At 45.9% G+C, this 25,718-nt stretch overlaps 1 protein-coding gene across 2 annotated transcripts in view; it reads left to right on the top strand.

Annotated features, from left to right (window-relative positions):
• Positions 1-25,718, top strand: part of MDGA2 (MAM domain containing glycosylphosphatidylinositol anchor 2) — a 351,915-nt gene that overhangs the window by 181,052 nt on the left and 145,145 nt on the right. For both annotated transcript variants that reach the window (XM_054161626.1, XM_054161625.1), the window contains exons 4-5: positions 10,266-10,462; positions 18,556-18,688. In XM_054161626.1, coding sequence (XP_054017601.1) covers positions 10,266-10,462; positions 18,556-18,688 — 330 coding nt within the window. The remainder of the gene's footprint in view (positions 1-10,265; positions 10,463-18,555; positions 18,689-25,718) is intronic.

The following is a 25,718-nucleotide window of genomic DNA, read 5'->3' as shown; positions in this document are numbered from 1 at the left end:
AGAAATTGAAAATCCTGCAGCAGAGTTATATATTATGGATATTTTAATAACTGCTGGTGTGTTATCTAGCTCTCCTTTCAATGCATGCAGTATAAAAGTTGTGTCTGTTCAGCCTGGGAAGAGAAAGCTCCAGGGAGAGCCTTATAGCAGCCTTCCAGTACCTAAAGTAGGGGGACTACAAGAAAACTGAAGAGGGACATTTTACAAGGGCTCATTGTGATAGGATGAGGGGGAATGGATTGAAGCTGGAGGAGGGGAGATTTAGACTGAATGTTAGGAAGAATTTCTTTACAGTGAGGGTGGTGAGACACTGGAACAGGTTGTCCAGGGATGTTGTGGATGCCTCCTCCCTGGAGACGTTCAAGGACAGATTGGGTGAGGCCTTGAGCAACCTGGGATAGGGGGAGGTGTCCCTGACCATGGCAGGGGAGTTGGGACTGCATGATCTTTAAGGTCTCTCCCCAAACCATTCTGTAAATCTATGAATCTATGGGAAGTGCCTTAAACTCTTGTTTCTTACATGCTTTGTGTGTGGGTATTCTTAGTTCCTCTAAAAGTGGCTGGAGAAAGGAAGGAATTTTTGACACTGAGGGTGCTGAGACCCTTGCCCAAGTTACCCAGAGATGTGGGAGATGACCCATCCCTGGAACCATTACAAGTCAGGTTGTTTGGGACTCTGAGAAACCTGCTCTAGTTGCAGATGTCCCTGATGACTGCAGGGGTGTTGGACTAGATGACCTTGAAAGGTCCCTTCCCATCCAAAGCTGCCTATGAAGTGGGGAAACAAAGTGTGCTGATGTTTCAGCACAGCCCAGTGCAACTGGAATACAAAGATAGTTTAAATAAGTTCATTTCTTGATTCAAGTGTACTTGATTTAATGATAATGATCTGGAATTCGTTAATCAAGTCTTTCCTTAATTACATTTTTTTCATAACATTTAATACTCAACTTGACCACCACATCAGCCTAGTTTGACCTCCTGTGCTTCACAGATCTATCAGGGGGTTCTTTTTCACAGCAGTTCTTCTACTGAATATAGTAATTTGTATTGGTGAGGGGTGGAAGGGACCTCTGGAGATCATCCCTGGAGTTGGAAGGGACCCCTGGTGTCATCCCTGAAATCCGTGGGGGTTGGAAAGGAGGTCTGGGCTCCATTTCTGAAACCATTTTAGGTCAGCTTGTTTGGGGCTCTGAGCAAACTGCTCTAGTTGCAGATGTCCCTGTCCACTGCAGGGGGATTAGATAACCTTGAAAGCTTCCTCTTCCCACCCAAAGCAGGCTGTGATTCTATGCTACAGCTTGTGCTACCCTCCCTATGCCATTAGGACATGCTGGTATTAAGAGTTCACTCAGTGGTTTTGAATCAGGTCTATTTATAACCTCATCAGAAGAAAAAAGCAAATATTTGGTCTGCAAAAGTACATCACCAAGGGTTTGTTACTTTTCTGCCCATGGTTTCTTCATTGATAGACTCCAGCCCTTAGTAAAGCATCTCAGGCAGACGTGGTCTGGAGCTGCGTGAGGTATTGTCGACTACTAAGGTCATTCTGTTTGTCCTTTTGTGTTTGAGCATGTTAGCAGCCTTCTAGCATGTGTTTGATCTTCCCCAAATGGTAATGGAAATCAATAACAGCTCATCAGAGGTCTCCCAGGGTCATGCTCTTGGACTCATAGGAGCAAGGAAGAAAGACTTGCTTTTTCCTAAGATCTGGCCTTGTAAATGAAGCTTATTTGCTGCTGCTGTCTCTGCGCTGCACGTGCAGCATGGCACTGCAGATGCATAATAAATCACATTTAAAAGGCTGGAGAGGGAAAGATGTGGAACTCTGAGTAGCTCATCTTCCCTGTTCCCAGCTTGTTTGGAGCTCTACAAGAAGGACATTGAGGTGCTGGAGTGTGTCCAGAGAAGAGCAACCAAGTTGGTGAAGGGCCTTGAATGGAAGTCTTATGAGGAGCAGCAGATGGAACTGGAGTTTAGTCTTCAGAAGAGAAGGCTGAGGGGAGACTTCTTCACCATCTACAACTCCCTAAAAGAAGGTTGAAGCCAGGTGGGGTTGGTACATGCAACAAGTGACAGGTCAAGAGGAGATGGCCTCAAGTTGTGCCAGGAAAGGTTCAGGTTGGAGATTAGGAAAAAATATTCTTCACAGAAAGGTTTCTCAAGCCTTGGATCAGGCTGCTCGGGGAGGTGGTGGAGTCACCATCCCTGGAGGTATTTAAAAGGTGCATGGATGTGGTGCTGTGGGATGTGATTTGTGGTAGTGGCTGAGCAATAGTGGTGGGATTGTGAGGTCTAGGCAAGTGGTGGGACTCGGTGACCTCAAAAGTCCTTTCCAGCCTCAACAGTTCTGTGATTCTTGAGTCTCCTACACGTACTAAAGCGTGGCACCAAGACACTATGTTATCCGTTCCACAGGTGTGCAAGACAGAGGAATTTGTTGGATTTTTGTGCATTTTATAGAATTGTTAAGGTTGGAAAAGACCTCTAAGATCATCAAGTCCAACCAACATCACCAATCATGTCAACCCAGCACCACCATGCCCACTAAACCATGTCCCAAAGTGCCATGTCTATGCATTTTTTTTAATACCTCCAGGGGCTGTGAGTCCACCACCTCCCAGGGATTTTCTGATTGTCTGAACTTTCTAGGGTTTTTTTCTTGATTTTTCTGATGCTTTGATTTATTTCCCCTGATTTTTTAGACTTTTGCCTGCTTTCTCTGAAGTTCCAAACAAGAAATGTTTATAGTGCACAGCACCACAAATCACTTCAAACCATGTCATTATCAGTACCTTCTGCTGTGTCATGGAGGACACAGTGAGGAAAATAGTAGGAAAAAATGTTGTATTTTGGTATTTAAGAATAACTTACGAGTTAGGCAGGCTAAATATACACGTCACTGCTGTCTCCTCTCTGGGTGTCTTGATGAAGCAGCTTCAATCACTTTACCAGATGTGTGCTTTATTATTATCCCGGCTTCCAAGTGTTGCTTGCTTTGAACATCTGAAGACAAAGGCAGCTAATTAACAACTGAAATCAGCAAACTGTGAGGTCCCAGAAGCTGGAAAAAAAGAAAAGGGAAAAAAAAAAAGGCAACAAAACCCAGACAAACCACGACAGAGCAAATACAGCCCAGTGATCTTGCCCTCCTGTTTGGGTATGTAGAACTCCTCCAATACTTGGGTGGAGCTGGAGGAGATGATCCATGTTTCATATAATTATAGCCATTATTTTTGTGTGTGTGTATCCAGTTCTGGGCCCCTCAGTTTAAGAAGGACATTGAGACGCTTGAACATGTCCAGAGAAGGGCAACAAGGCTGGGGAGAGGCCTCGAGCACAAGCCCTATGAGGAGAGGCTGAGGGAGCTGGGGTTGCTTAGCCTGGAGAAGAGGAGGCTCAGGGGAGACCTTATTGCTCTCTACAACTCCTTGAAGGGAGATTGTAGCCAGGAGGAGGTTGGTCTCTTCTCCCAAGCAACCAGCACCAGAACAAGAGGACACAGTCTCAAGCTGCACCAGGGGAAGTTTAGGCTGAAAGTGAGGAGAAAGTTCTTCACTGAGAGAGTTGTTAGCCATTGGAAGGGGCTGCCCAGGGAGGTGGTGAAGTCATCGTCCCTGGAGGTGTTCAATAGGGGATTGGACGTGGCACTTGGTGCCATGGTTTAATAGTCATGAGGTCTGTGGTGACAGGTTGGACTTGATGATCTTTGAGGTCTATTCCAACCTTGGTGATTCTGTGATTCTGTAATTGTTTTGGTTGGAATAGATCATGGACAGCAACCATCCTACCAAGAGACAGCATGATAGCTCCAGGGCTTTGCAGGTGAGCATGGATAGAATGTGTAATATCTGCCACATGTCTTTGCACCTTCTACCCAGGCATCATTGACCAGTGTCATACAATTCACAGTGCATTTAGATTAGATGCATTTCACGGTAGTGGCATTGCAGTAGTGGTGGGATTGTGAAGTCTGGGTGAGTACTTAGACTTGATGATCTCAAAGGTCTCTGCCAACCACAATAATTCTATGATTCTGTGATACTAGTTGTTAAAAAATGAGTAAACATGGTACCATGGTTTCATAGGCATGATGGTGTTAGTTTGTTGGACTTGATCTTAGAGGCCTTTTATAACCTCAGTGGTTCTATGATACTCAATTGAGAAGCTTCTGCAAGTTTTGGTGTTTGTTTGGGACCTTAGACATGTGGAACAAGAATTCTTCCAATGCTTTTCTTAGCATCCTTTTGCCATCTGGGTTTGGGAAATGGTTGGGTTCAATTCCAAGATTAAAGACTGAAAAATTGAACCTAATGGTGGCAGAACCCTCTGTGGAAAACATGCTTCTGTAATTATTTTCATTTTGATTAATAGGCTTTAACGACATTGCAACACCCATGACTTCAGCTTAATTTAAAGAGTGATTAGTCAGTTAACTCTTCATAATTTCATCAACCCAAAATGAGAATTTTAGTTTTGTTATTTTTTTTCCCTTTCTCCTCACACTTCAACAATTCATCCAGCTGAGCTTCTTAATGCTAAATCTTTCTCTGCTTCAATAAGATTTCGCTGTCTCCTCTGTGATTTCCCTTCTTCCCTCTTCCCAAGTTAACTGGTTCATTGGTGGAAAAAGCTGGAGATGAGCTGACACTATGCTCACCCAGACCAGAGCCAGCTGTGCCCTGGGCTGCATCCCCATCAGCGTGGGCAGCAGATGGAGAGAGGGGATTCTACTCTGCTCTTTTCTGCTGAGCCCCCACCTGCTGTGCTGGGGCCACTTCTGGAGTCCTCAGCACAGGAGAGATGTGGACCTGTTGGAGACGGGCAGAGGAGGCCACAGCAATGATGGGAGGGCTGGAAGCACTCTGCTAGGAGGCAAGGCTTAAAGAGGAGGTGTTGTTGAGCCTGGAGAAGGAAAGGCTCCCAGGAGACCTTCTGGTGACCTTTCAATGCTTATAGGGGCCAATCAGAAAACTGGGGACAGATTTTGAGCAGGGTCTGTTGTGCCAGGATGAGGGGTGATGGTTTGAAACTAAAAGGGGGAGATACAGACTGGAGAGGAGGGAGAAATGTTTGACACTGAGGGTGGTGAAAGCTTGTCCCAGGTTGCCCAGAGCGGTGGTAGATACTCAGTTTCCTGGAACCATTCTAGGTTAGGTTGTCTGGGGCTCTGAGCAACCTGCTCTAGTGAAAGATCTCAAAGATGACCTTTCCTTTCCAACCCAAACCATTCTATGATTCTATGACTCTCAAGTTTTGTGCACACCCCCAAGTACATAACTTCCCTCCCAAACTGCCGAGTCCCTCATTGTTCTAGTGCCTTTAGGCAACAAACACCCACAGACACTTACACATATGTGCAGGGCTTTAAATAGTTGGGTTTTGTAGAGTCTGTTTGGAAATTTGAATATCAATTAGTAACAATTCAATTAGACACTGAAGCTAGAGTTCTGGGGAGCTTTAATAAGAGAGGAGTTGATTTAAAAATCATAGAGGATAGAACAGTTTGGGTTGGAACAGGTGTTAAAGATCATCTAGTTTCAAGCTCCCAGCTGTGGGCAGGGATACCTTCCACTAGACCAGGCTGTCCAAGTCCCTCTTCAACACCTCCAGGAAGGGGTCATCCACAACATCTCTGAGCAACCTGTTCCAGTGTCTCACCACTCTCACTGTAAAGAATTTTTTTCTAACATCCAGTCTAAATCTCCCCTCTTCCAGCTCAAAATCATTGTCCCTCATCCTATCACCTGTCTAAAGACAACAACTTCAGTAGTTGTCTCTGCAGAACAACTTGACAGTGATATCAAAAAAGCACATTTTGGATGATGCTTGAAGCATCTCCAGTGCCTGAGCAAAGTAGAGTCTTACATAACAACAACCCAGCAGAACATTTGTCCAAGCCTGCCCAACAACAGTGTGGGCAGTGGTGTGTTGGGTGAAATTTTGCAACAATTGCAAGCATTCTTTTGTCTCTTAGTAGTGCTGCTTCTCTTGCTTTGATGCAGCTGTTGAGATCTTTCCAGTACTGCTGATAGAAAAATCAGTAGAGTTCTGCAGTGGGAATTCTCCATTAATTGCTCATTACGAAGAGCTTTGGCAGAGGACTTGACATGTTGACATTCCCAACTAAAATTGTGTTTAGGTTTCCTTATACTCCTAACAAGATCCATCCCCTGTCATAGAAACACAGAATGGCTTGAGTTGAAAAGGACCTTAAAGATCATGGAGTTCCAAACCCCCTGACATGGGCAGGGGCACCTCCCATTAGAACAGGTTGCTCAAGGCCTTGAACACATCTTTCTATGGTGGGAATGAATCATAGAATGGAATCATAAAATGGTTTGGATTGTAAGAGACATTAAGGATCATCTAGTTGCAATCCCCTCATCATGGGTAGGACTCCTTCCACTAGACCAGGTTGCTCAAAGTCTCATCCAACCTGGCCTTGAACACTTCCAGGGAGGGGACACCCACAACCTCCCTGGGTAACCTGTTCCAGTGTCTCACCACCCTCACCGTAAAGAATTTCTTCCTAATCTCCGGTCTAAATCTCCCCTCTTCCAGCTTCAGTCCATTCCCTCTTCTCCCCAACAGTACAGCATCATGTAGAAAGATGGTTTCTTTTTCTTCTCATGAAGAAGTGCCAGCACCAGAGGATTAACCATACATCCACCAGGGATTCATCACAAGGGAGCAGGTAGCTCAAGTAAGCAATATCAGCACAGCTCATGACATCATGGAGTAATTTAGGTTGGAAACAACCTTTTGTCCATCCTACTTTTCAAACCAAGAACAACTCCAGAATAAGGTTAGATTGCTCAGGGCTGTGATCAGCCAAACACTGAAAGTCCATGAGGATGCTGTCTTGCAGCCTCTCTGATTATAGAATCATTTTGATTGGAAGAGACCTTTAAGCTCATTGAGTCCAAACAGACTGACCAGAATCAGTTCTCCTCCAGCTTCAAACCATGTCATACCTTCTTCTAAAGGTGAGAAATTCAAGAAGGGGTCTTGTGACCTGGCACTGGGATAGGTTGCCCAGGGAGATGGTGAACTTACCATCCCTGGATGTGTCTAAAAGACATGTGGATGTGGTGCTGAGGCATGTGGCTTAATCGCCGTGGTGGTGGGTTGATGGTTGGACTCAATGAAGAGGAGACTCAGGGGTGACCTTATTGCTCTCTACAACTACCTTAAGGGAGGTTGTAGACAGGTAGAGGTTGGTCTCTTCTCCCAGGCAACCAGCACCAGAACAAGAGGACACAGTCTCAAGCTGCACCAGGGGAGGTTTAGGCTGGAGGTTAGGAGGAAGTTCTACACAGAGAGAGTGATTGCTCATTGGAATGGGCTGTCTGGGGAGGTGGTGGAGTCACCATCACTGGAGGTGTTCAGGAGGAGACTGGATGGGGTGCTTGGTTGCATGGTTTAGTTGATTAGGTGGTGTTGGATGATAGGTTGGACATCATGATCTTGAAGGTCTCTTCCAACCTGGTCTGGTCTATTCTATTCTATTCTATTCTATTCTATTCTATTCTATTCTATTCTATTCTATTCTATTCTATTCTATTCTATTCTATTCTATCTTAGAGCCCTTCTCCAAATGAAACAGTTCTGTGATTCCCTGATTCTATGACTTCGTGTTGGAAGCTCTTGGCTGCCAGTCATCCTTGTTTGTTGTCTAAGGATGCGCTTTAACCAGCAGAGGGTGGAAAGCATTCATGTGCGAAATGTTCTGTTGCTCATCACAAGAGATGGAACAGGTGTTTTGCCCTAAAAAATTGCAGTAAGCTAATTTTCCTCCTTTTTTTTTTTTCTTTTCTTCTTTTTTTTTTTTTTGGTCTTTCTCTATTCCCCGAGTAGCAGACAGAATGTTTCAGCTGTCTCGTCCCTTTTCAAACGCTGCCGTGCTTTGAAATAACCTTTACAACAAAAACTGAAAGCTCATTAGGAAATGCCACCCTAATTTGGAGCAACATGGCTCATCATTTGTTTCTGAGCTATTAAATTAAGCGTTTTCGTGGAGGAGAAAGGAAGGTAACATTTACTTACAATCTGTGAGCTGTTGCAAGAGATTATTGCTTGAATCATCTGAAATTTGGGAGCGTGGTTTGTTGCTCATTAATCAAGAGACTCTTCGGCTTTATTCTTTTTATGCAAAGTGCAAGCAGCTAAAGAATCATTTTAAAGCTCAAATTTCTTTTTTTCAGTGTGGACTTCTCAAACGTGCTCATCTATTAAAGTTATTAATGATGGTCCCACCTGCCTCTACCCCCCCCTCACCCCCCCCACCTCTAAAGTGGTTTGATAAGATGCAGGGACTGTTGATACAGGACAAGGGTTTCAAACCCTGAAGGGAGATTCAGACTGGAGAGAAGGAAAGAAAGTTTGGCACTGAGTATGCTTGCTGAGACCCTGGACGAGGTTGCCCATGGAGGTGGTAGATGTCCTGTCCCTAGAACCGTTTCAGGTCAGGTTGTTTGGGGCTCTGAGCAACCTGCTCTAGTTGAAGATATCCCTGTCCACTGCAGGGGGTTTGGACTGAATGTTCTTTGAAGGTCCCTTCCCACCCACAGCAGTCTGTGATTCTATGATATAGCCTGTGCCACCCTCTCTATGCCATTAGGACATGCTGCTGTGAAGAGTTCACTCAGTGGTTTTGAATCAGGTGTATTTATAACCTCATCAGAAGAATAAAGCAAATATTTGCTGTGTAAAAGTACATCACCAAGAGTTTGTTACTTTTCTGCTCCCAGTTTCTTCATTGATAGAATCCTGCTCTTAGTAACACAACTCAGGCAGACATGGTCTGGAGCAGACTGGGATTTTGTTGATTACTTAGGTAATTTTTTGCAGCTCTGAGCAGCCTAGTCTATTTGCAGATGTGCCTGCTGACTGCAGTGGGATTGGACTAGATGACCTTCAAAGGTCCCTTCCAACCCAAACCAGTCTATGATTCTACGAACTTCCACAGCTCTGCAGGCAGTGTAACCTCTCCTGGAAGCTCACCAGAGTGTTGCCTACCACATGATTTGGAAGTATGAGTGATTTGAATAAGTACTTTAGTAAAAACAGCTACCTCCTTTTCTAGGTTCATTTCTTTTTCCATCTTCAACCTATTTGTACTTGTAGGGAAAGCTCACAACGTGTTGCCCAGGGTGTCATGGATACCCCCTCTCTGGAGGTGCTCAAGGCTAGGTTGGCTGAGGCCTTGAGCAATCTGGTCCAGTGGAAGGTGTTCCTGTCCGTAGCAGGGTGTTAGAACTGGGTCCCTTCCAACCCAACCATTCCATGAATCTATAAATAATAAACAATAGTAACATCCTGCTGCCCAAATTATTAGTGTCCTCCCATTGCAAGGGCTATTGTTAAGTCTTCCCTGTGTAAGATGAGGGAATTTGGTTGTGGGGATGAAATTTTCTTTAAGCTGATGTAGCAGCAGCAATTATTTGATATCTGTATTTTAATCAAGAGAAGTATGCTCTAAAGCCTGTGATGAATTTACCTGCTCCACATTAAATGCATGGAGCTAAAAGAAGGGGAATGTGCATTAAATTACTCCATTAAATCGCTGCTTTAAGGGAAAACAGCTGCATGCACATGATCTATGTGCTGGTGGATCCTGCCATTAGGATGCAAATGAGTCTGGCTATTTATTTCCAAAGCTTTAGAAAGTATTTTGTCTAAGAGATATTTAAATGAAAATCATATGTAAGAAACAAGGAGCCAAGATGAAAAACAGAAGGAAATTAAATATTAGTGGAAACATAATAGAAATGTGATTGACATTATCATATATGGTATTGTGTGTATTGTTAGAGCCCAAATTCTGAGTGGTAAACGAAGATCCAGTTGTGCCTGGTGTTGTGCAGAGGAAAACAAGCTCTAGATTCTACTGCAAAAATCCTAGAAATGGGGCTTTTGGATCTGTGTTGACCCTGTCTTGATGTTGACTTGTCTGCAAGGTGATGCATGTGCATTGTAGAGAGTCTTCCCATTGCAGTGACCCTTCCCATCATACAGACTCTTCCCATAGCAGAGACTTTTCCCATTGTAGAGATTCTTCCCATAGCAGAGACCTTTCCCATCACAGAGACTCTTTCCATCATATAGACCCTCCCATAGCAGAGACTTTTCCTGTGGTGAAGACCTTCCCACTGTAGAGACTTCTCATTACAGAGACTCTTCCTGTCACAAAGACTCTATGAACCATCATGGAGTCTGCTTGAAGCCTGACTATATCTGGGTTGTTCTCTCTGTCTTTCCAGATTTGGATGACCCAGTAGTCACAGTCCACCAGAGCATCGGGGAAGCAAAGGAGCAGTTTTACTATGAGAGGACAGTGTTTCTCAGGTGCGTTGCCAACTCCAACCCACCAGTCCGGTACAGCTGGAGACGTGGCCAGGAGGTACTGCTGCAAGGGTCTGATAAAGGAGTGGAGATCTATGAGCCCTTCTTTACCCAGGTAGGAATGAAGGCTTAGATTTTATAACTTCCTTAATCAACTTGCACCTCCTTGTAACAGCATCTGCCTGTGTATGCCTGCTGGGTTTGTGAGGTGAGCAAGTTTCAGGCCACTCATTCCAAGGGGGATGCTGAGGTGATAGAAGCTGCTGTAGGGTCTAGAGCACAGGTGAAGACCAGCTGAGGGAAATGGGTTGCTCAGCCTGAAGAAAAGGAGGCTGAAGGGAGACATTCTGATTGTCTACAACTCCCTGAAAGGAGGTTGGAACCAGTTGGAGTTGGTGACTTCTCCCGAAGAACATATAGGAAAAAGGAAATTACCTCAAGTTGCACCAGGGGAGATTTAGGTTGGAAGAATTTATGCACTGGAAGTATGGTCAGGTATTGGAACAGGCTGCCCAGTGAGATGATGATGGATTCATCGTCCCTGGAGGTATTCAAGAAACGCGGCTCTTTGGGACATGGTTTAATGACCATGGTGGTGTTGGGTTGACAGTTGTACTCAATGATCTTGGAGGTCTTTTCCAAGCAAAACAATTTTATGATTCTATTCTACCCCAAAAGGGTTGTCAAGGCCTGCCCATTGGAGTGATGGAGTGCCCATGCCAGGAGGAGTTTCAGCGCCGTGGAGGTTTGATGCTGAGGGACAAGGTTTAGTGGTGACTTGCAGTGCTGAGTTTACAGTTGGATTCAATGATCTTAAAGGTCTTTTCCAACCTAAACAATTCTGTCATTTGATACCCTCCAGATAACTACACCCCCAGAACAAACCCACCTCTATGCTACTATATCACTTCCTAATACAAAATATATCTTTCAATATCTTTTTTTTCGGTAAGCTTATGGCCAAGGAAGCTCTGGGAAGATAGTTTGAGCATTGAGTGCTGTCTGCATGAGCCTCTTTGAAGTCTTTGCTGGGGCTGTGCAAGGCCAAACCTCTGATTTCTGTGCTGCTTCCTAATCTTTTCCACTACAATGCAAAATGATACTGCAAAGATGTTCCAGTCTGAAAAGCATTTCAAAGAGGCTAAACTCTATGGCAACTCCCTCTGTTAGGTTTAGGTTGGATTTCCCCCCCCCCTCCTTTTATTCTGTTTTTCACTTCTTTGAATAGCAATTTTTGTTGCAGAATGACACACTTAAAAGATGAGGTGGCACAAATGGAGCTCTAGCTCAGACTGAGCCATCAAAAGGTTCTGTCAGACTGGATCAGATTTCATTTTTTGTTAGCACATTTGCACAGTCTGGAAATAAAATCAGAATTTTGGGGGTTGGAAAAGACCTCTGAGATCATCGAGTCCAAGCATCAACCCAACACTACCATGGCCATTAAACCATGTCTACACATTTCTTGAGTACCTCCAGATGCTGTGACTCAACCACCTCCCTGGGCAGCCTGTTCCAGTGTCTGATTGCTCTTTTAGCAAAGAAATGTGGCTGAAAAATAAAGTGCATAATGGAGTTTTTAAAAAAGGAAAAAAAGAAGTTTTTTGCCCGTCACTCCAAGGACATTGAGGGGCTACAGCAGGTCCAGAGAAGGGAATCAAAGCTGGTGAAGGGTCTAGAGGACAGGAGTGGTGAGGAGCAGCTGGGGAAACTGCAGTTGTTTAGCCTGGAGAAGAGGAGGCTGAGGGCAGAACTCATTGCTCTATACAAGTCCCTGAAAGGAGGTTGGTCTCTTCTCACTATTGTCAGGTGATAGAATGAGAAGACATGGCCTGAAATTGTTCCAGGAGAGGTTTAGGTTGGATATTAGGAAACATTTCTTTGCTGCAAGAGTGGTCAGGCATTGGAAGAAGCTGCCCAGGGAGGAGGTCAAGGAAGTTTAGGCTGGAGGTGAGGAGAAAGTTCTTCACTGAGAGAGTTGTTAGCCATTGGAATGTGCTGCCCAGGGAGGTGGTGGAGTCACCATCCCTGGAGGTGTTCAAGAGGGGATTGGACATGGCACTTGGTGCCATGGCTTAGTCATGAGGTCTGTGGCGACAGGTTGGACCTGATGATCTTTGAGGTCTCTTCCAACCTTGGTGATTCTGTGATTCTGTGAGGTGGAGTCACCTTCCCTGGAGATGTTCAGGAAACCTGTGGACATGGCACTTCAGGATATGGTTGAGTGGTCATGGTGGTGTTGGGTTGACTCAAGGATTTTAAAGGTCTTTGTGAAGTGAAAAAATTCTATGATTCTATGAAAAAAAATGGTTTTGAGTGTCTCAAGTAATAGCAGAGTTGAAAACTGCTGGGTAATTTTGTCTTCATAGCAGAAAACAACCTGCAACTCTCATAAATATTGTCCAGTTAATGGTTTGAGAGCACCTTCTTATTTTTCCTTTTTATTGGACTTGACAGTTTTATATTGCTACAGCAGCTTGGTCCTTCCCTGAGAAACATGTTGCCTGGAACGTTGCAGAGATGAGAATTAGATTAAACAGTCAAGTCCTTGGTCTCCTAAATGTGATGAGATTACTTAGAATGTAACAAGTACCAATCCAGTTTAGTAAATCTGTGGCTGCTTCCCATGTCTAAACTGCAGGGTTGTAATGTTTTGAATAAAAAGTGAGAGACTCCCCTGACATGGGACTTTTGGAGTGACTGTTTCAATATGGAAATGCTGATGATTATCTTTCCTGTCATCAAATCAGAGCATATCTAATAAACTGTGTCCCAGAATCCCAGCATGGTGGGATTGGAAGGGGCAGCTGGACATCATCAAACACAGCAGGTTGCCCAGGATCACAATGGCCAGGTGGGTTTAGAATCTCTCCAATGAAGGAGACTCCATAACTTCTCTGGGCAGCCTGCTCCAGGAATCCACAGTCTCTCTCCAGCAGTTCCCTGTCTCTCTTAAGGTGGGGAGCCCAGAACTGGACCCACGACTCCATATGTGGCTTTCCTTGCACAGAGGAGGTGGTTAGGAGGACCTCCCTCAGCCTGCTGGCTGCACTCTTTGTCATGCACCCAGGAGACCATTTGCCTTCTTGGCCATGAGGACACATTGCTGGCTCCTGGGTGTCTTGTTAACCTCTAGCAATCCCAGCTCCTTCTTCTTAGGGCTGCTGCCCAGCAGATCACCCCCTCACCTGTACTGGTGCAGGGGTTATTCCTCCCCTTGCCCCTGCTGAACTTCATGAGGTTCCCTTCACCCAGCTCTCCAGGCTGGCCAGCTCTCACTGAATGGCAGCATAGCCTGATGGTGTGTCAGCCACTCCTCCCAGTTTGGTATCATCAGCAAATTTATATCACATGAAATTAGAGTCAATGTTTATTTTCAAACAAACCTGTTTTGGGGTTACTAGGAGCATTCTTCCTAGAATCTCTGTCTGGCCTGACCTAATGCCTAAATCAGCTTGTCATGTTGATAGTCCCAGACTTGTCCATCACCTTGTTACATTTACTGGAGGTCAGGTTGAATTAATGTATCTTGTCAGATCTTGTCAGTTGGATCTAGATGATCTTTGAGGTTCCTCCAAACTCAAGACCCATGAATGTATGAATTAAATTTTGTACCCCCCCCAAAAGTCTAATCTTTCCCCACTGTTTATTCTTGTCTGATGAAAATGTAGAAAACACCTGGAAAATGGGTATAAATGAATTCTTTAACTTTGAACAGACATAGATGACACTAAATTGGATGGGCTGAGGCCAATGGGATGAGGTTCAACAAGGCCAAGTGCTGGGTCCTGCACTTGGGTCACAACAACCCTGTGAATGCTTCAGGCATCAGGCAGAGTTTCTGGAAATTTGCCTGGCTGAAAACTATCTGGGGGTGCCACTTAACAGCAGGTGAAGATGAGTCAGTGTGTGCCCACGTGGCCAACAATGCCAGCATCAGCCTGGCCTGGATCACTAACACTGTGGCCAGAAGAACCAGGGCAGTGATTGTCCCCCTTTACTCAGCACTGGCGAGGGCACACCTTACATGCTGGGTTCAGTTCCAGGGCTCTCACTCTGAGAAGGACATCAAGGTGCTGGAGCAGGTCCAGAGAAGGGCAACAAAGGGTCTGGAGAACAAGTCTGGTAAAGAGCACCTGAGGGAACTGCAGTTGTTTATCTGGGAGAAGAGGAGGCTGAGGGGAGAACTCTCTACAACTCCCAGTCATATTGGAGTGAGATGGGGGTCAGTCTGTTCTTCCTAGTATCAGGTGACAGAATGCAAGGAAATGGCCTGAAACTGTGGTAGGGGAGGTTCAGGTTGGATACTAGGAACAATTTCTTTGCTGCAGACGTGGTCAGGCTTTGGAATAGGTTGCCCAGGGACATGGTAGAATGACCATCCTGGGAGGTGTTCCAGAAACATGTGGACATGGCACTTTGGACATGGTTTAATGGCCATGGTGGTGATGGTAGAACTTATTCCTACAGGTCTTTTCCCACCACACCAATTCTATGATTCTGATTTGATTTTCTTCTTCTTTTGAAGACTCAGGTAACACTGACAAGTTCTTTTAGCTGCCATGGGGGAAGAAAAGAAATGAACAAAGATTGTGGTTCTCATCTTGGAGGAGTGTTTTAAATCCTGAAGTGTTCCAAACCCATCTTGAAACAGAATTTTTTGGTCCTAAGAGTCTGCATCGTCCTCATCACATATTGTGATTGTGCAGCCGGAGTACAGGATTAAATTTGCTGTATTTACAATAATTATGCAATTAGACATAATTAGGCTAATTATCCAACCCAGTGAAGAAAATATATACATTTTTCTCCATCTCTGCAAGCTGGGGACATGATCCAAAAAACTATTGTGAGTTCAGCCCACAAGTTCAGCTTGGAGTCCAGAGCTAAGGAATGAATGAATGAGATGCAGCTGGTCTATGCCTCTAGAACTCAATGACATTGGTAGATGTGACCCTACTAAGCTCTAGCCCAGACAAACCCTGACTCCCAGTGCTTCCAAGGATGGGGCATCTGCCATCTTTCTACTGGACTATCTACCACCTCATAGGGATGGGGCATTTACCCCCTCTTTTTCAGATATTGTCTTGGATGGGGTGTTGAGCAACCTGGGAGGTGTCTCTGCCCCTGTCAGGGGAGTTGAAAATAGATGATCTTTGAGGTCCCTTCTAACCCAAGCTATCCTGTGATGCTATGATTTTATCTTTCAGAACAGCCTTTCAAGGACTTGGTCTTGCAATGTTTCAGTTGCAATAATCCTGATATCAATCAAGCTTGATTTCAATGAGTGGTTTTTTTCTTCTCTGTCTTAGTGTGTCTTCTCTTTTATTACTTCTCTGCCATTTCTATCTCTGCATTTTTCACAAGCTACCCTATTGTTGCTTATATGGGCCTGGGCATTTGGTGCAGATGGTAAAAGGATTAGGGAAGTGATTTCTCCTCTGTAGAGTGAGCAGAATATGTGTGCCCAAGTGGCCAAGAAGGTCATCAGCATCCTGGCTTTGATCATTCAACAGTGTGGCCAGCAGGACCAGGGCAGGGATTGCCCCCTGTACTCAGCACTGGTGAGGCCACACCTCAAATCCTGGCTTTAGTTTTGAGCCCCACACTCCAAGAAAGGTGAGAGGTGTTGGAGCAGCTCCAGAGAAGGGCAACAAAGCTGGTGAAGGGCCTGGAGAATGGCCCTGGTGAGGAGCACATGAGGGAACTGGGGTTGTTCAGCCTGGAGAAAAGGCGGCTGAGGGGAGAACTTCTCGCTCTCTAAAACTCCCTGAAAGGAGGCTGGAGCCAGGTGGGTGCTGGTCTCTTCTCCCTAGTAACAAGTGATAAGACAAAATGGCCTCAAGTTGCTCCGGGGCAGGTTTAGGTTGGACATGAGGAATAATTTTTTTTCCCCAAAAATGCTGTCAAATCCCTGAAGAGGCTGCTGAGGACAATGGTGGAGGCTCCATCACTGGAGGGGTTTCAAAGCCATGTATATGTGAAGCTGAGGGACATAGTTTAGTGATGACCTGGCAGTGCTGGGTTTATGGTTGACCTGGATGATATAAAAATCTCTTACAACCAAAATTATTTTGTGTTTCTATAATATTTGTTAAGAAACATTAAAAATGTTGCTCAAGCTGAAGTACTATTGAAAGTTTTTCAGTGTTTTGAGGACATTGATAATGAAGACATGGCACTTTTGGACGTGGCTTAATGGACATGCTGGTCTTAGATTGATGATTGGACTCAATGATCTTAGAGGTCTTTTGCAACCAAAACATTTCTATGATTCTAAGATTTTTCCAAAGGTTACTCTTCGTGAGCCCTTTCCCTGGATCTGCCTCCCTGGGCTGAGGTTCTGCCATAGGCTCATGTAAGGATGATGCATTTTTAGCTTCTCATTCTAATCAGAGGCAGAGACTTCAAAGCAGGCAGCTGGAGGAGGAGATGGAAAGCCTGAGGAAGTTGGGGGTTTTTGGATACTATGCAAAATGTGCAGGCACTGATACATAGAGCTTTCTCTGGTGTCTTCACAGCCCTTCATGCTATCACATCTTCATGTCTCCCACCTTGTGTTTTGCTCTGCTTCCATCCTCTCAAGACACCCTTGACATGCTCAGGATGTTGTGTCTAACCCTTCTTTTGGCTTTTTTGGGCTCTTTTTGACTCATGGAATCATTGAGTTGTTTCAGTTGGAAAAGACCTCTAAGATGATCAAGTCCAACCATCAGTGTGAGACCACCATGGCCTAAACCATGTCCCAAAGTGCCATGTCCACACGTTTCTTGGATACTCTAGGGACAGTGTCTCTACCACCTCACTGGGTAACCTATTCCCATGCTTGATTACTGGCTCAGTGAAGAAATATTTTCTAAGATCCAAGCTAAACCTCCCCTGGTGCAAGTTGAGGTCATTTCCTCTCATCCTATCATTTGTTCCCAGGAAGAAGAGACCAGCTCTCACCTTACTCAAACCTCCTTTCAGGGAGTTGTGGAGAGGAATGAGGTCTCCTCTCAGCCTCCTCTTTTCCATATTGAACAACCCCAGTTCTCTCAGCTGCTCCTCACCAGACCTATTCTCCAGACTATTTGCCAGCTTTGTTCCCTTCTCTATATGTGCTCTAGCCCCTCAATGATCTTCTTGTATGGGGGAGGTCCAAAACTGAGCACAGTATTTGAGGTGCAACCTCACCAGTGCCAAGTACAGGGGCACAATCACTTCCCTAGTCCTGCTGGCCACACTATTCCTGATCCTTAGATTGGAAGGGACCTTTAAACATCATCTAGCCCAACCCCACTGCAGTTAGCAGTGACATCTGCAACTAGAGCAGGCTGCTCAGATCCCCAAACAGCCTGACCTGCAATGGTTCCAGGGACAGCATGTTTGCTAATATACTTTAAGATTTAAAATGCATATCTCAGAAACTTGCTGTTTTCTCCTGAGTTTCTGGTTCTGTGGTGCCCATTTCATACCATGCTGTAGTGAAAATGTCCTATTCTCCAGTTTTGCAGTGGAAATCTCCACTTCTCCAGTTTTCTCTTGATTGTGGCTGAAGGAACTCCTTCATTGCATATCCCATCAGGTCCATGCTCCATCATTTCTACTGCTGCCTTAAACCCAAATCCATCAGCAGCTCATGTTGAAAGGGGAAGAGCAGCATTTTTGCACCTTCTGGTTTTGGTTTTATTTTTCAGCACATACATTTTACCTTAAGATTTATTAGCCCAAAGAGTAACTTCAAGACTGTCCAACCAATTTCCCACTCTATGCTTTCTTTTCTTTTTTTTCTTTTTGTGCCTTTAATATTAAATGGATTTTCTTGACCACTTCAACATCTGCCTAAACCATGTCCCTCAGAAACACATCTACACTGCTTTGTTGAGGATGGGAACTCCACCACTGCCCTGGGCAGCCTGGAGCATGGCTTGACAGCCCTTTTGGAGAAGAACTTGTTCCTCATGTCCAATCTAAACTTCCCCTCACACAATTCACTTCTTCCTTGGGAGAAGAGATGAGCCCCCACCCGGTTCCAATCTCCTCTCAGAGAGTTGTAGAGAGCAATGAGGTCTCCCCTCAGCCTCCTTTTCTCCAGGCTGAACAACCACAGTTCCCTCAGCTGCTTCTCATGAAACTCTCTACATATTCCTCGTGCCTCCTAAAAGCCACTTTTGGTGTTTCCCTCCTCCCTCAGTCCCTTCCTAACATTCTTCCTTGCACACACAGGGAGAAACCAAGATCCTGAAGCTGAAGAACCTCCGACCTCAGGACTATGCCAATTACAGCTGCATCGCCTCGGTGAGGAATGTCTGCAGCATCCCTGATAAGATGGTGTCCTTCCGACTCTCTAACAAAACAGGTGAGTCTCCAGCAGTGACCTGACACTTCATGTCCTCCTGGTCTTTTATCTTTTGTTGGTGATCTCCTGCTTCAAACATACGTGACCATATGTGGCTAAAGTTAGGAGCAGGTGTTGGTCAGTTAGAGGGCAGAAGGGCTCTGCAGAGGGACCTCGACCAACTGGACAGATGGGCGGAGTCCAATGGCATGGCATTTAACAAGTCCAAGTGCTAGGTGCTGCACTTTGGCCACGGCAACCCCATGCAGAGCTACAGGCTGGGGTCACAGTGCCTGGAGACCTGCCAAACAGAGAGGGACCTGGGGGTGTTGATTGACCTGGCTGAACATGAGCCGGCAGTGTGCCCAGGTGGCCAAGAAGGCCAAGGGCATCCTGGTCTGCATCAAGAATAGTGTGGCCAGCAGGAGCAGGGAAGTCATTCTCCCTCTGTACTCTGCTTTGATTAGGCCACACCTTGAGTACTGTGTCCAGCTCTGGGGCCCTCAGTTTAAGAGGGATATTGAGACTCTTGAATGTGTCCAGAGAAGAGCAACGAGGCTGGGGAGAGGCCTCAAGCATAAGCCCTATGAGGAGAGATTGAGGGAGCTGGGATTGTTTAGCCTGGAGAAGAGGAGGCTCAGAGGAGACCTTATTGCTGTCTACAACTCCCTGAAGGGAGGTTGTATCCAGGAGGGAGTTGGTCTCTTTTCCCAGGCAACCAGCACCAGAACAAGAGGACACAGTCTCAAGTTGTGCCAGGGGAAGTTTAGGCTTGAGGTGAGGAGAAAGTTCTTCACTGAGAGAGTCATTTGTCATTGGAATGTGCTGCCCAGGGAGATGGTAGAGTCACCATCCCTGGAGGTGTTCAAGAGGGGACTGGACATGGCACTTGGTGCCATGGTTTAGGCATGAGGTCTGTGGTGACAGATTGGACTTGATGATCTTTGAGGTCTCTTCCAACCGTGGTGATTCTGTGATTCTGTAAAGAGAGGGTGGAGGTACCCAGGAGCAAGGTGGAGAAGCCATCTGAAGGTGGTTTCTGGTTTGGTTTCCCCCCCCACCAAAGTTAGTATCTGAAGAATAATGTTGATTCTACACTTCTCTGTTACTTTCTGGATTTGGCTGGGGATGACAAGGCATTGAGCAACCTGATCTAATGGAGGGTGTTCCTGTTCATGGCTGGGGGACTGTAACTAGGTGATCTTTAAGGTCTCTTCCAACCCAAACCATTCTATGACACTATAATTCTGTGATTTTATGACTTAGATTTTCCTCCAGTGTCTGAGAGGTCCATTGTTACAAAGATGGTATGAAAGAGGGTAGATTTGGCTTAGATACTAGGAAGTTCTTCACTGCAAAGCTGGTGAGGCACTGGAACAGGTTGCCCAGAGAAGCTGTGAGTGCATCATCATGGGAAGTCTTCAGAGCCAGGCAACCTGGTCCAAGCAGTCAGTTGTGTACCTACTCCTCTTTGGGGTTCATCACTGCTGTGTATATCCAAAGCCTCACACCAGTGGTTGATCTCAAGAAGTGTAGTTGGGAATGCTGGTTTCCAGAAGGATGGAAACTGCAGATTTTATAATCCTGAGAAAGGGTTGGAAAAGACCTTAGTATCAGAGGACTAGAAGGATGATGAGGGAACTGAAGCATCTTTCTTACAAGAAGAGGCTGAGAGGCCTGGGTCTCTTTGCCCTGGAAAGGAGAAAAATGCAAAAGCGTCTTATAAATGCATAGAAATAGCTAAAGGTCATAAGGATGGAGCTTGGCTCTTTTCAGTGATGCCCTGGGAAAGGACAAGAGACAATGGGTACAAACAGGGATGCAGGAGTTTTAACTTGAACTTAAGGGAAACTTTTTTTGCTGTGAGGATGCTGGAGCCCTAGAGCAGGCTGCCCAGAAAGGTTGTGGAGTCTCCTTCTCTGGAGAGATTCCAAACTCACCTGGACATTGTGATCCTGGGCAAACCACAGAGGGTGACCTCACTTGAGCAGGGAGATTGGACTGGATGATCTCCAGAGATCCCTTCAATCCCTACTATTCTATGACTCTGTGAGTCCAATCATAATCTAATATCTCCCTGTACACAACTGTTAGACCGTGTCCATAAGCACCTCATCCAAATGGCTTTTAAACACCTCCAGGGGTGGGGACTCTACCACTTCCCTGGGCAGCCTGTTCCAGTGCCTGGTAACGCTTTGGGGGAATAAATTCTTCCTCATGTCCAACCTAATCCTCCCCTGGTCCTGTTGCTTGTTATTGGGAGAAGAGACCAATTCCTTCTTCACTCGAGCCTCCTTTCACGGAGTTGTAGGGAGCGATGAGGTCTCCTCTCAGCCTCCTTTTCTGCAGGATGAGCAACCCCAGTTCCTTCAGCTGCTCCTCACCAGACCTGTTGTCCAGATCTTCACCAGCTTTGTTGCTCTGCTCTGGACATGCTCCATCACCTCAACATTGTTCATGGAGCGAGGAGCTACTCTTAAAGGTTCTGTGTCCAGGGTCTGTCCGAAATAATTTATAAACCTGATGCCAAAGAGTAAAAATTCTCAGTTTAGAGTATGAAATAATTAGGAATTTCAGAGAAGTGTTTTCTGGAGAGCAATTCTGCAGCAATTGTGATATCACTTGAAGACTTCAGGTTAGATTAGTTTGAGTTCTGCCTTAATAACCTTTGCCTCAGGGTGCTGAAAACAGGTAGCAAGCAGAAAAAAAAAAAAAAAAAGAAAGAAAGGGAAAAAAAAGGCAGTGGAGGCATTAAAATGCTGAGAGTGCCCAAGATGAACTATGCAATTTTTTTTGCACTTGCATATTTCACATTATTTCTGTCCTGGTGGCTTTATTCCAAGGAGTTGCCTTCCGCTCTTTCTGAATTTGTGATGTGACAAGAGGGACTTTAAAACTCCCTGGTACCTACCAGGAGTGTACACAACCCACTGCAAAGTAAATTCAGGGCTCAGCTTTAAAGCTGTCACTGGCAGTAGGGGAACTGCAGTCAGCTCCAAAGGTATCGGAGAACGTTAGGGGTTGGAAGGGACCTCTGGATATCATCCAGTCCAACCCCCTCCCTGTTAAAGCAGGGGCACACACAGCAGCTTGCCCAGACTCACAGTGTCCAGCTGGGTTTGGAATCTCTCCAGAGATGGAGACTTCACAGCCTCTCCTGGCAGCCTGCTGCAGGACTCCAACATCTTTACATTAAAGAAGTTCCACCTCATGTTCAAGTGGAACTTCTTATATTCAAGATTTTGCCCATTACCCCTTGTCCTGGCAAAATTACTTGGAAGCCTCTTAATTTACTCTATTTAATTAATTTTGCAATGGCAAAGAAGATCATAATGTGAGGTTTGTCATTATTGATTGCTCTGATTACACAAATCTGTTGGAGAGGGTTCAGAGGAAGGTCACAGAGGTGATCAGAGGGCTGGAGCACCTCACGTGAGTGCAGGCTGAGAGAGCTGGGGATGATCAGCCTGGAGAAGAGAAGGCTCCAGGGAGCCCTTAGAGCAGCCTTCCAGTACCTGAAGGGGACCTCAAGGAAAGATGGAGAGGGACTTTTATAAGAGCCTGTGGTGATAGGAGAAAGGAGAATGGTTTGAAACTAGAGTGGGGGAAACTTAGATTGGAATATTAGTGAGAAGTTCTTCACTGTGAAGGTGGTGAGACACTGGAACAGATTGTACAGAGAACTTGTGGACTTCTCATCCCTGGAAGTATTTAAGACCGGGCTGAATGAGGCTTTGAGTAACCTGGTCTAGTGGGAGGTGTTCCTGCCAACATCAAGGGGTTTGAAACTAGATGATCTTTAAGGCTCCTCCCAACCAAGCCATAGTATGATTTCATACAAGAACAAGGGAAACCTGTCTGCCATGTGGAGGTGCAGCTGGTAGCAGGGAGAAACTTTCCTTCATCCATCCTCATCCACGATAACAGTATGAAAGTTGCTGCCACTTGCTTTTGTGTTGAGGAGGCAATTTTGCTGGTGGAGACAGAACAGCCTCCATCCCTGTTGGACCTCATCTACAACAGAGGATTCTGTATATCACAGTAATGATGGAAGATTGTTAACTTTTCTGAAGTGGGGACGGGTGATCATGATCTAATTTTGCAAGTATTCCCACCTCACCAGTGTCTTCAGTTTGGGAGAAGGGTGTTCTCAAGGGTCAGGGCTGGTTTGGCCAGGAGTGCCAGAGGCTCTCCATGAAGCTCTCTGCTTTCCCAAAGGGAAGAGAGAGGGAAAAAGAGAGATATGCTGATGGGGTGGGAAAGAAACTCAGCCTTCTGAGATGGAAAGAAGAACAATCCTATGGAATGGAGACAAAGAGACACAAACCAAGAGCCAATGGAAATCTCGATAGCAATGATGGCACCATTGGCACCACTGGTGCTGGGGGCAGGCACTGGGCAAGACCCAAACTGGACTCAGAAGCAGATGGGAAACAGATTCAGGAGCTGGATTCTGGAACTGGATTCAGGAACAGAGGGATTGGGACAGAAGGCAGAAGGGACAGAGTCCTCCTGGGACAACAGCCAGAGATGAAGAGGCTTGGCCCTGGGGATACCTTAGCTTGCTCCTGAAGATGGCATCCAAGGGATGTAATCCTTTGTTGGGTAGCTCAAGGTCACCTGTCCTGGCTAGTCTTCCCTACAGGTGCCACCTCTGTCCCAACCTTCAGAGGAGGTTTGCAAGTCTTTGTGGAGCATCTGTGTATGGTGGCTTGCCATTCACCTCTCTTGATTGATATGGTGAGCACGGTGTGGCTGGGCAGCTGCTGTGCTGCAGGGAGCACCTTGGCTCCCCACTGGCACTCACTGGTTGCCACTGCACCCTGCTGAGCAGCATTGCTTCTGCACTCAGTGTCCAGAATTTACAGAATTAACAGAATGCAGAACTAACCAGGTTGGAAAAGACCTTTGAGATCATCCAGTCCAACCTATCATCCAACACCATCTAATCAACTAAACCATGGCACCAAGTGCCTCATCCAGTCTCTAAAAAGAGACTCCAGTGATGGGGATTCCACCACCTCCCTGGGCAGCCCATTCCAATGGCCAGTCACTCTTTCTGTGAAGAACTTCTTCCTCACATCCAGCCTAAACCTCCCCTGGTGCAGCTTGAGACTGTGTCCTCTTGTTCTGGTGCTGGTTGCCTGGGAGAAGAGACCAACCCCCACCTGGCTACAACCTCCCTTCAGGTAGTTGTAGAGAGCAATAAGGTCTCCCCTGAGCCTCCTTCTCTCCAGGCTAATCACCCCCACCTCCCTCAGCCTCTCCTCATAGGGCTATGCTCCAAACCCCTCCCCAGCTTTGTTGCCCTTCTCTGGACACGCTCCCAGCTCCTGCTGGCCACACTATTGCTGATACTTTTGTCACATGGAGTGATGGTCAGCAGGTTGTGCTTGAGGAAGGTTGTTCAGCAGTTGTGAAAAAAATCAACAACAAACCTTCATGGAACTATTACTGTGTGCCTGGAAATCCTGACTGCTCTTGTGGTGGCCTGCTCCTATCCTGATTCCTTTCTGCATCAGGGGCCACTGCAGCTCTTGCAGATGAGGGCCACACATAATGCCAGCATGGTGGAGATTGGAAGTGACCTCTAAAGGTCATCTAGTTCACCCCTTCTTCTAAAGCAGGGCCACCCGCAGCATCTAGTCCAGGATCACAATGGCCAGGCAGAATCTCTCCAGAGAAGGAGACTCCACAGCCTCTCTGGGCAGCCTGCTCCAGGGCTCCAGCACCCTCACAGAGATGCTCAAGGCCCCTCAGCATCTTTGTAGCCTCCACTGTACTCTCTCCAATATTTTCCTGTCTCTCTTGAACTGGGGAGTCCAGAACTGGACCCAGCTATCCAGATGTGGCCTCAAGTAACTTCTGCTTGATTATCTTCTCACATGCTTGGATCCATGGTTTAGTTGATTAGGTGGTGTTGGATGATAGGTTGGACACGATGATCTTGAAGGTCTCTTCCAACCTGGTTTATTCTGTTCTATTCTATTATTAGAAAACATCATGACAGAGGGACATGAGCAGTTGTTTTTTCCTCTCTCTCTCTCTCTGCAAGTCTCTCATGTCTCCCCACCTCCCCTCACCAGCAGCTTCAGGTGACTTGGGGATGAACGCAGGCATTTGTTTCAAGGAGAGAATTGCAGATCCAGGTGCTCTGCTGCCACTGTTTATGCTGCAGGGTCTTTCATCCATCTGTATTCCTGTGCACACACTTGAGTTGAGAGGCTAATTTGAGGAGCACCAGACATGTCTTCGGGTGAGTAGTTCAGGTTTCTGTTCAGTGCCACCCGCCAGCTTGTCCCTGTGACCTTTTTGCTGTCTGGGCTCACTCTGTCTTGCTTATTATTTGATTGCATGTTGTAGCATCACTGGAGTAACAATCAATTACTGGGACAAAACCAATGCACAGGAAACTTTCTACATGCTTCTGCTTGAATAATTGAGAGGTAATTAAGCTGATGCCATCAGGTGAACAGATCTTCATCACTACACTTTGGACAGGATGCAGGTTTGAAGTGTTAGACATAGGAATAATTAGGTTCAAGGACATCTCCTTCATTCAACAGCAGTGTGTTAATTACAGCTGCTTGTGGTGAGTCTGAAGCCTTCCACACACCATCATGTGTGTGGATGTTCTGCAGGAGTTGGATTGAGTTGGCATCACTTGTCAGAGACATGGATATCTTTGTTCCAAGGCACACCAATGAAAAAACCCAGAATCCCAACAAGGTGGTGGTTGGAAGGGGCCTCTGGAGATCATCCAGTCCAGCCCCCTGCTAAAGCAGGACCACCCACAGGATCACAATGTACATCTGGGTTTGGAATGTCTCCAAAGAAGGAGACTCCACAACCTCTCTGAGCAGCCTTCTCCAGGGCTCCAGCACCCTCACACCAAACAAGTTACTCCTTGTCTTCAGGTAGAACCTCATGGGTTGCAGATTTTGCCTGTTGCCCTTTGCCTTGACACTGGGCACCACTGACAAGAGTCTGGCCCCATCTTCTTGTACCCCCGAGGTCACAGGATCAAAGGATTTTAGGGTCTGAAAGGGAC

The sequence above is a fragment of the Dryobates pubescens genome, chromosome 5, assembly GCF_014839835.1.
Source record: "Dryobates pubescens isolate bDryPub1 chromosome 5, bDryPub1.pri, whole genome shotgun sequence".
Classification (NCBI taxonomy): domain Eukaryota; kingdom Metazoa; phylum Chordata; class Aves; order Piciformes; family Picidae; genus Dryobates; species Dryobates pubescens.
Note: the sequence above shows the minus strand (reverse complement) of the source record. Positions and strands in the feature narration are given on the sequence as shown.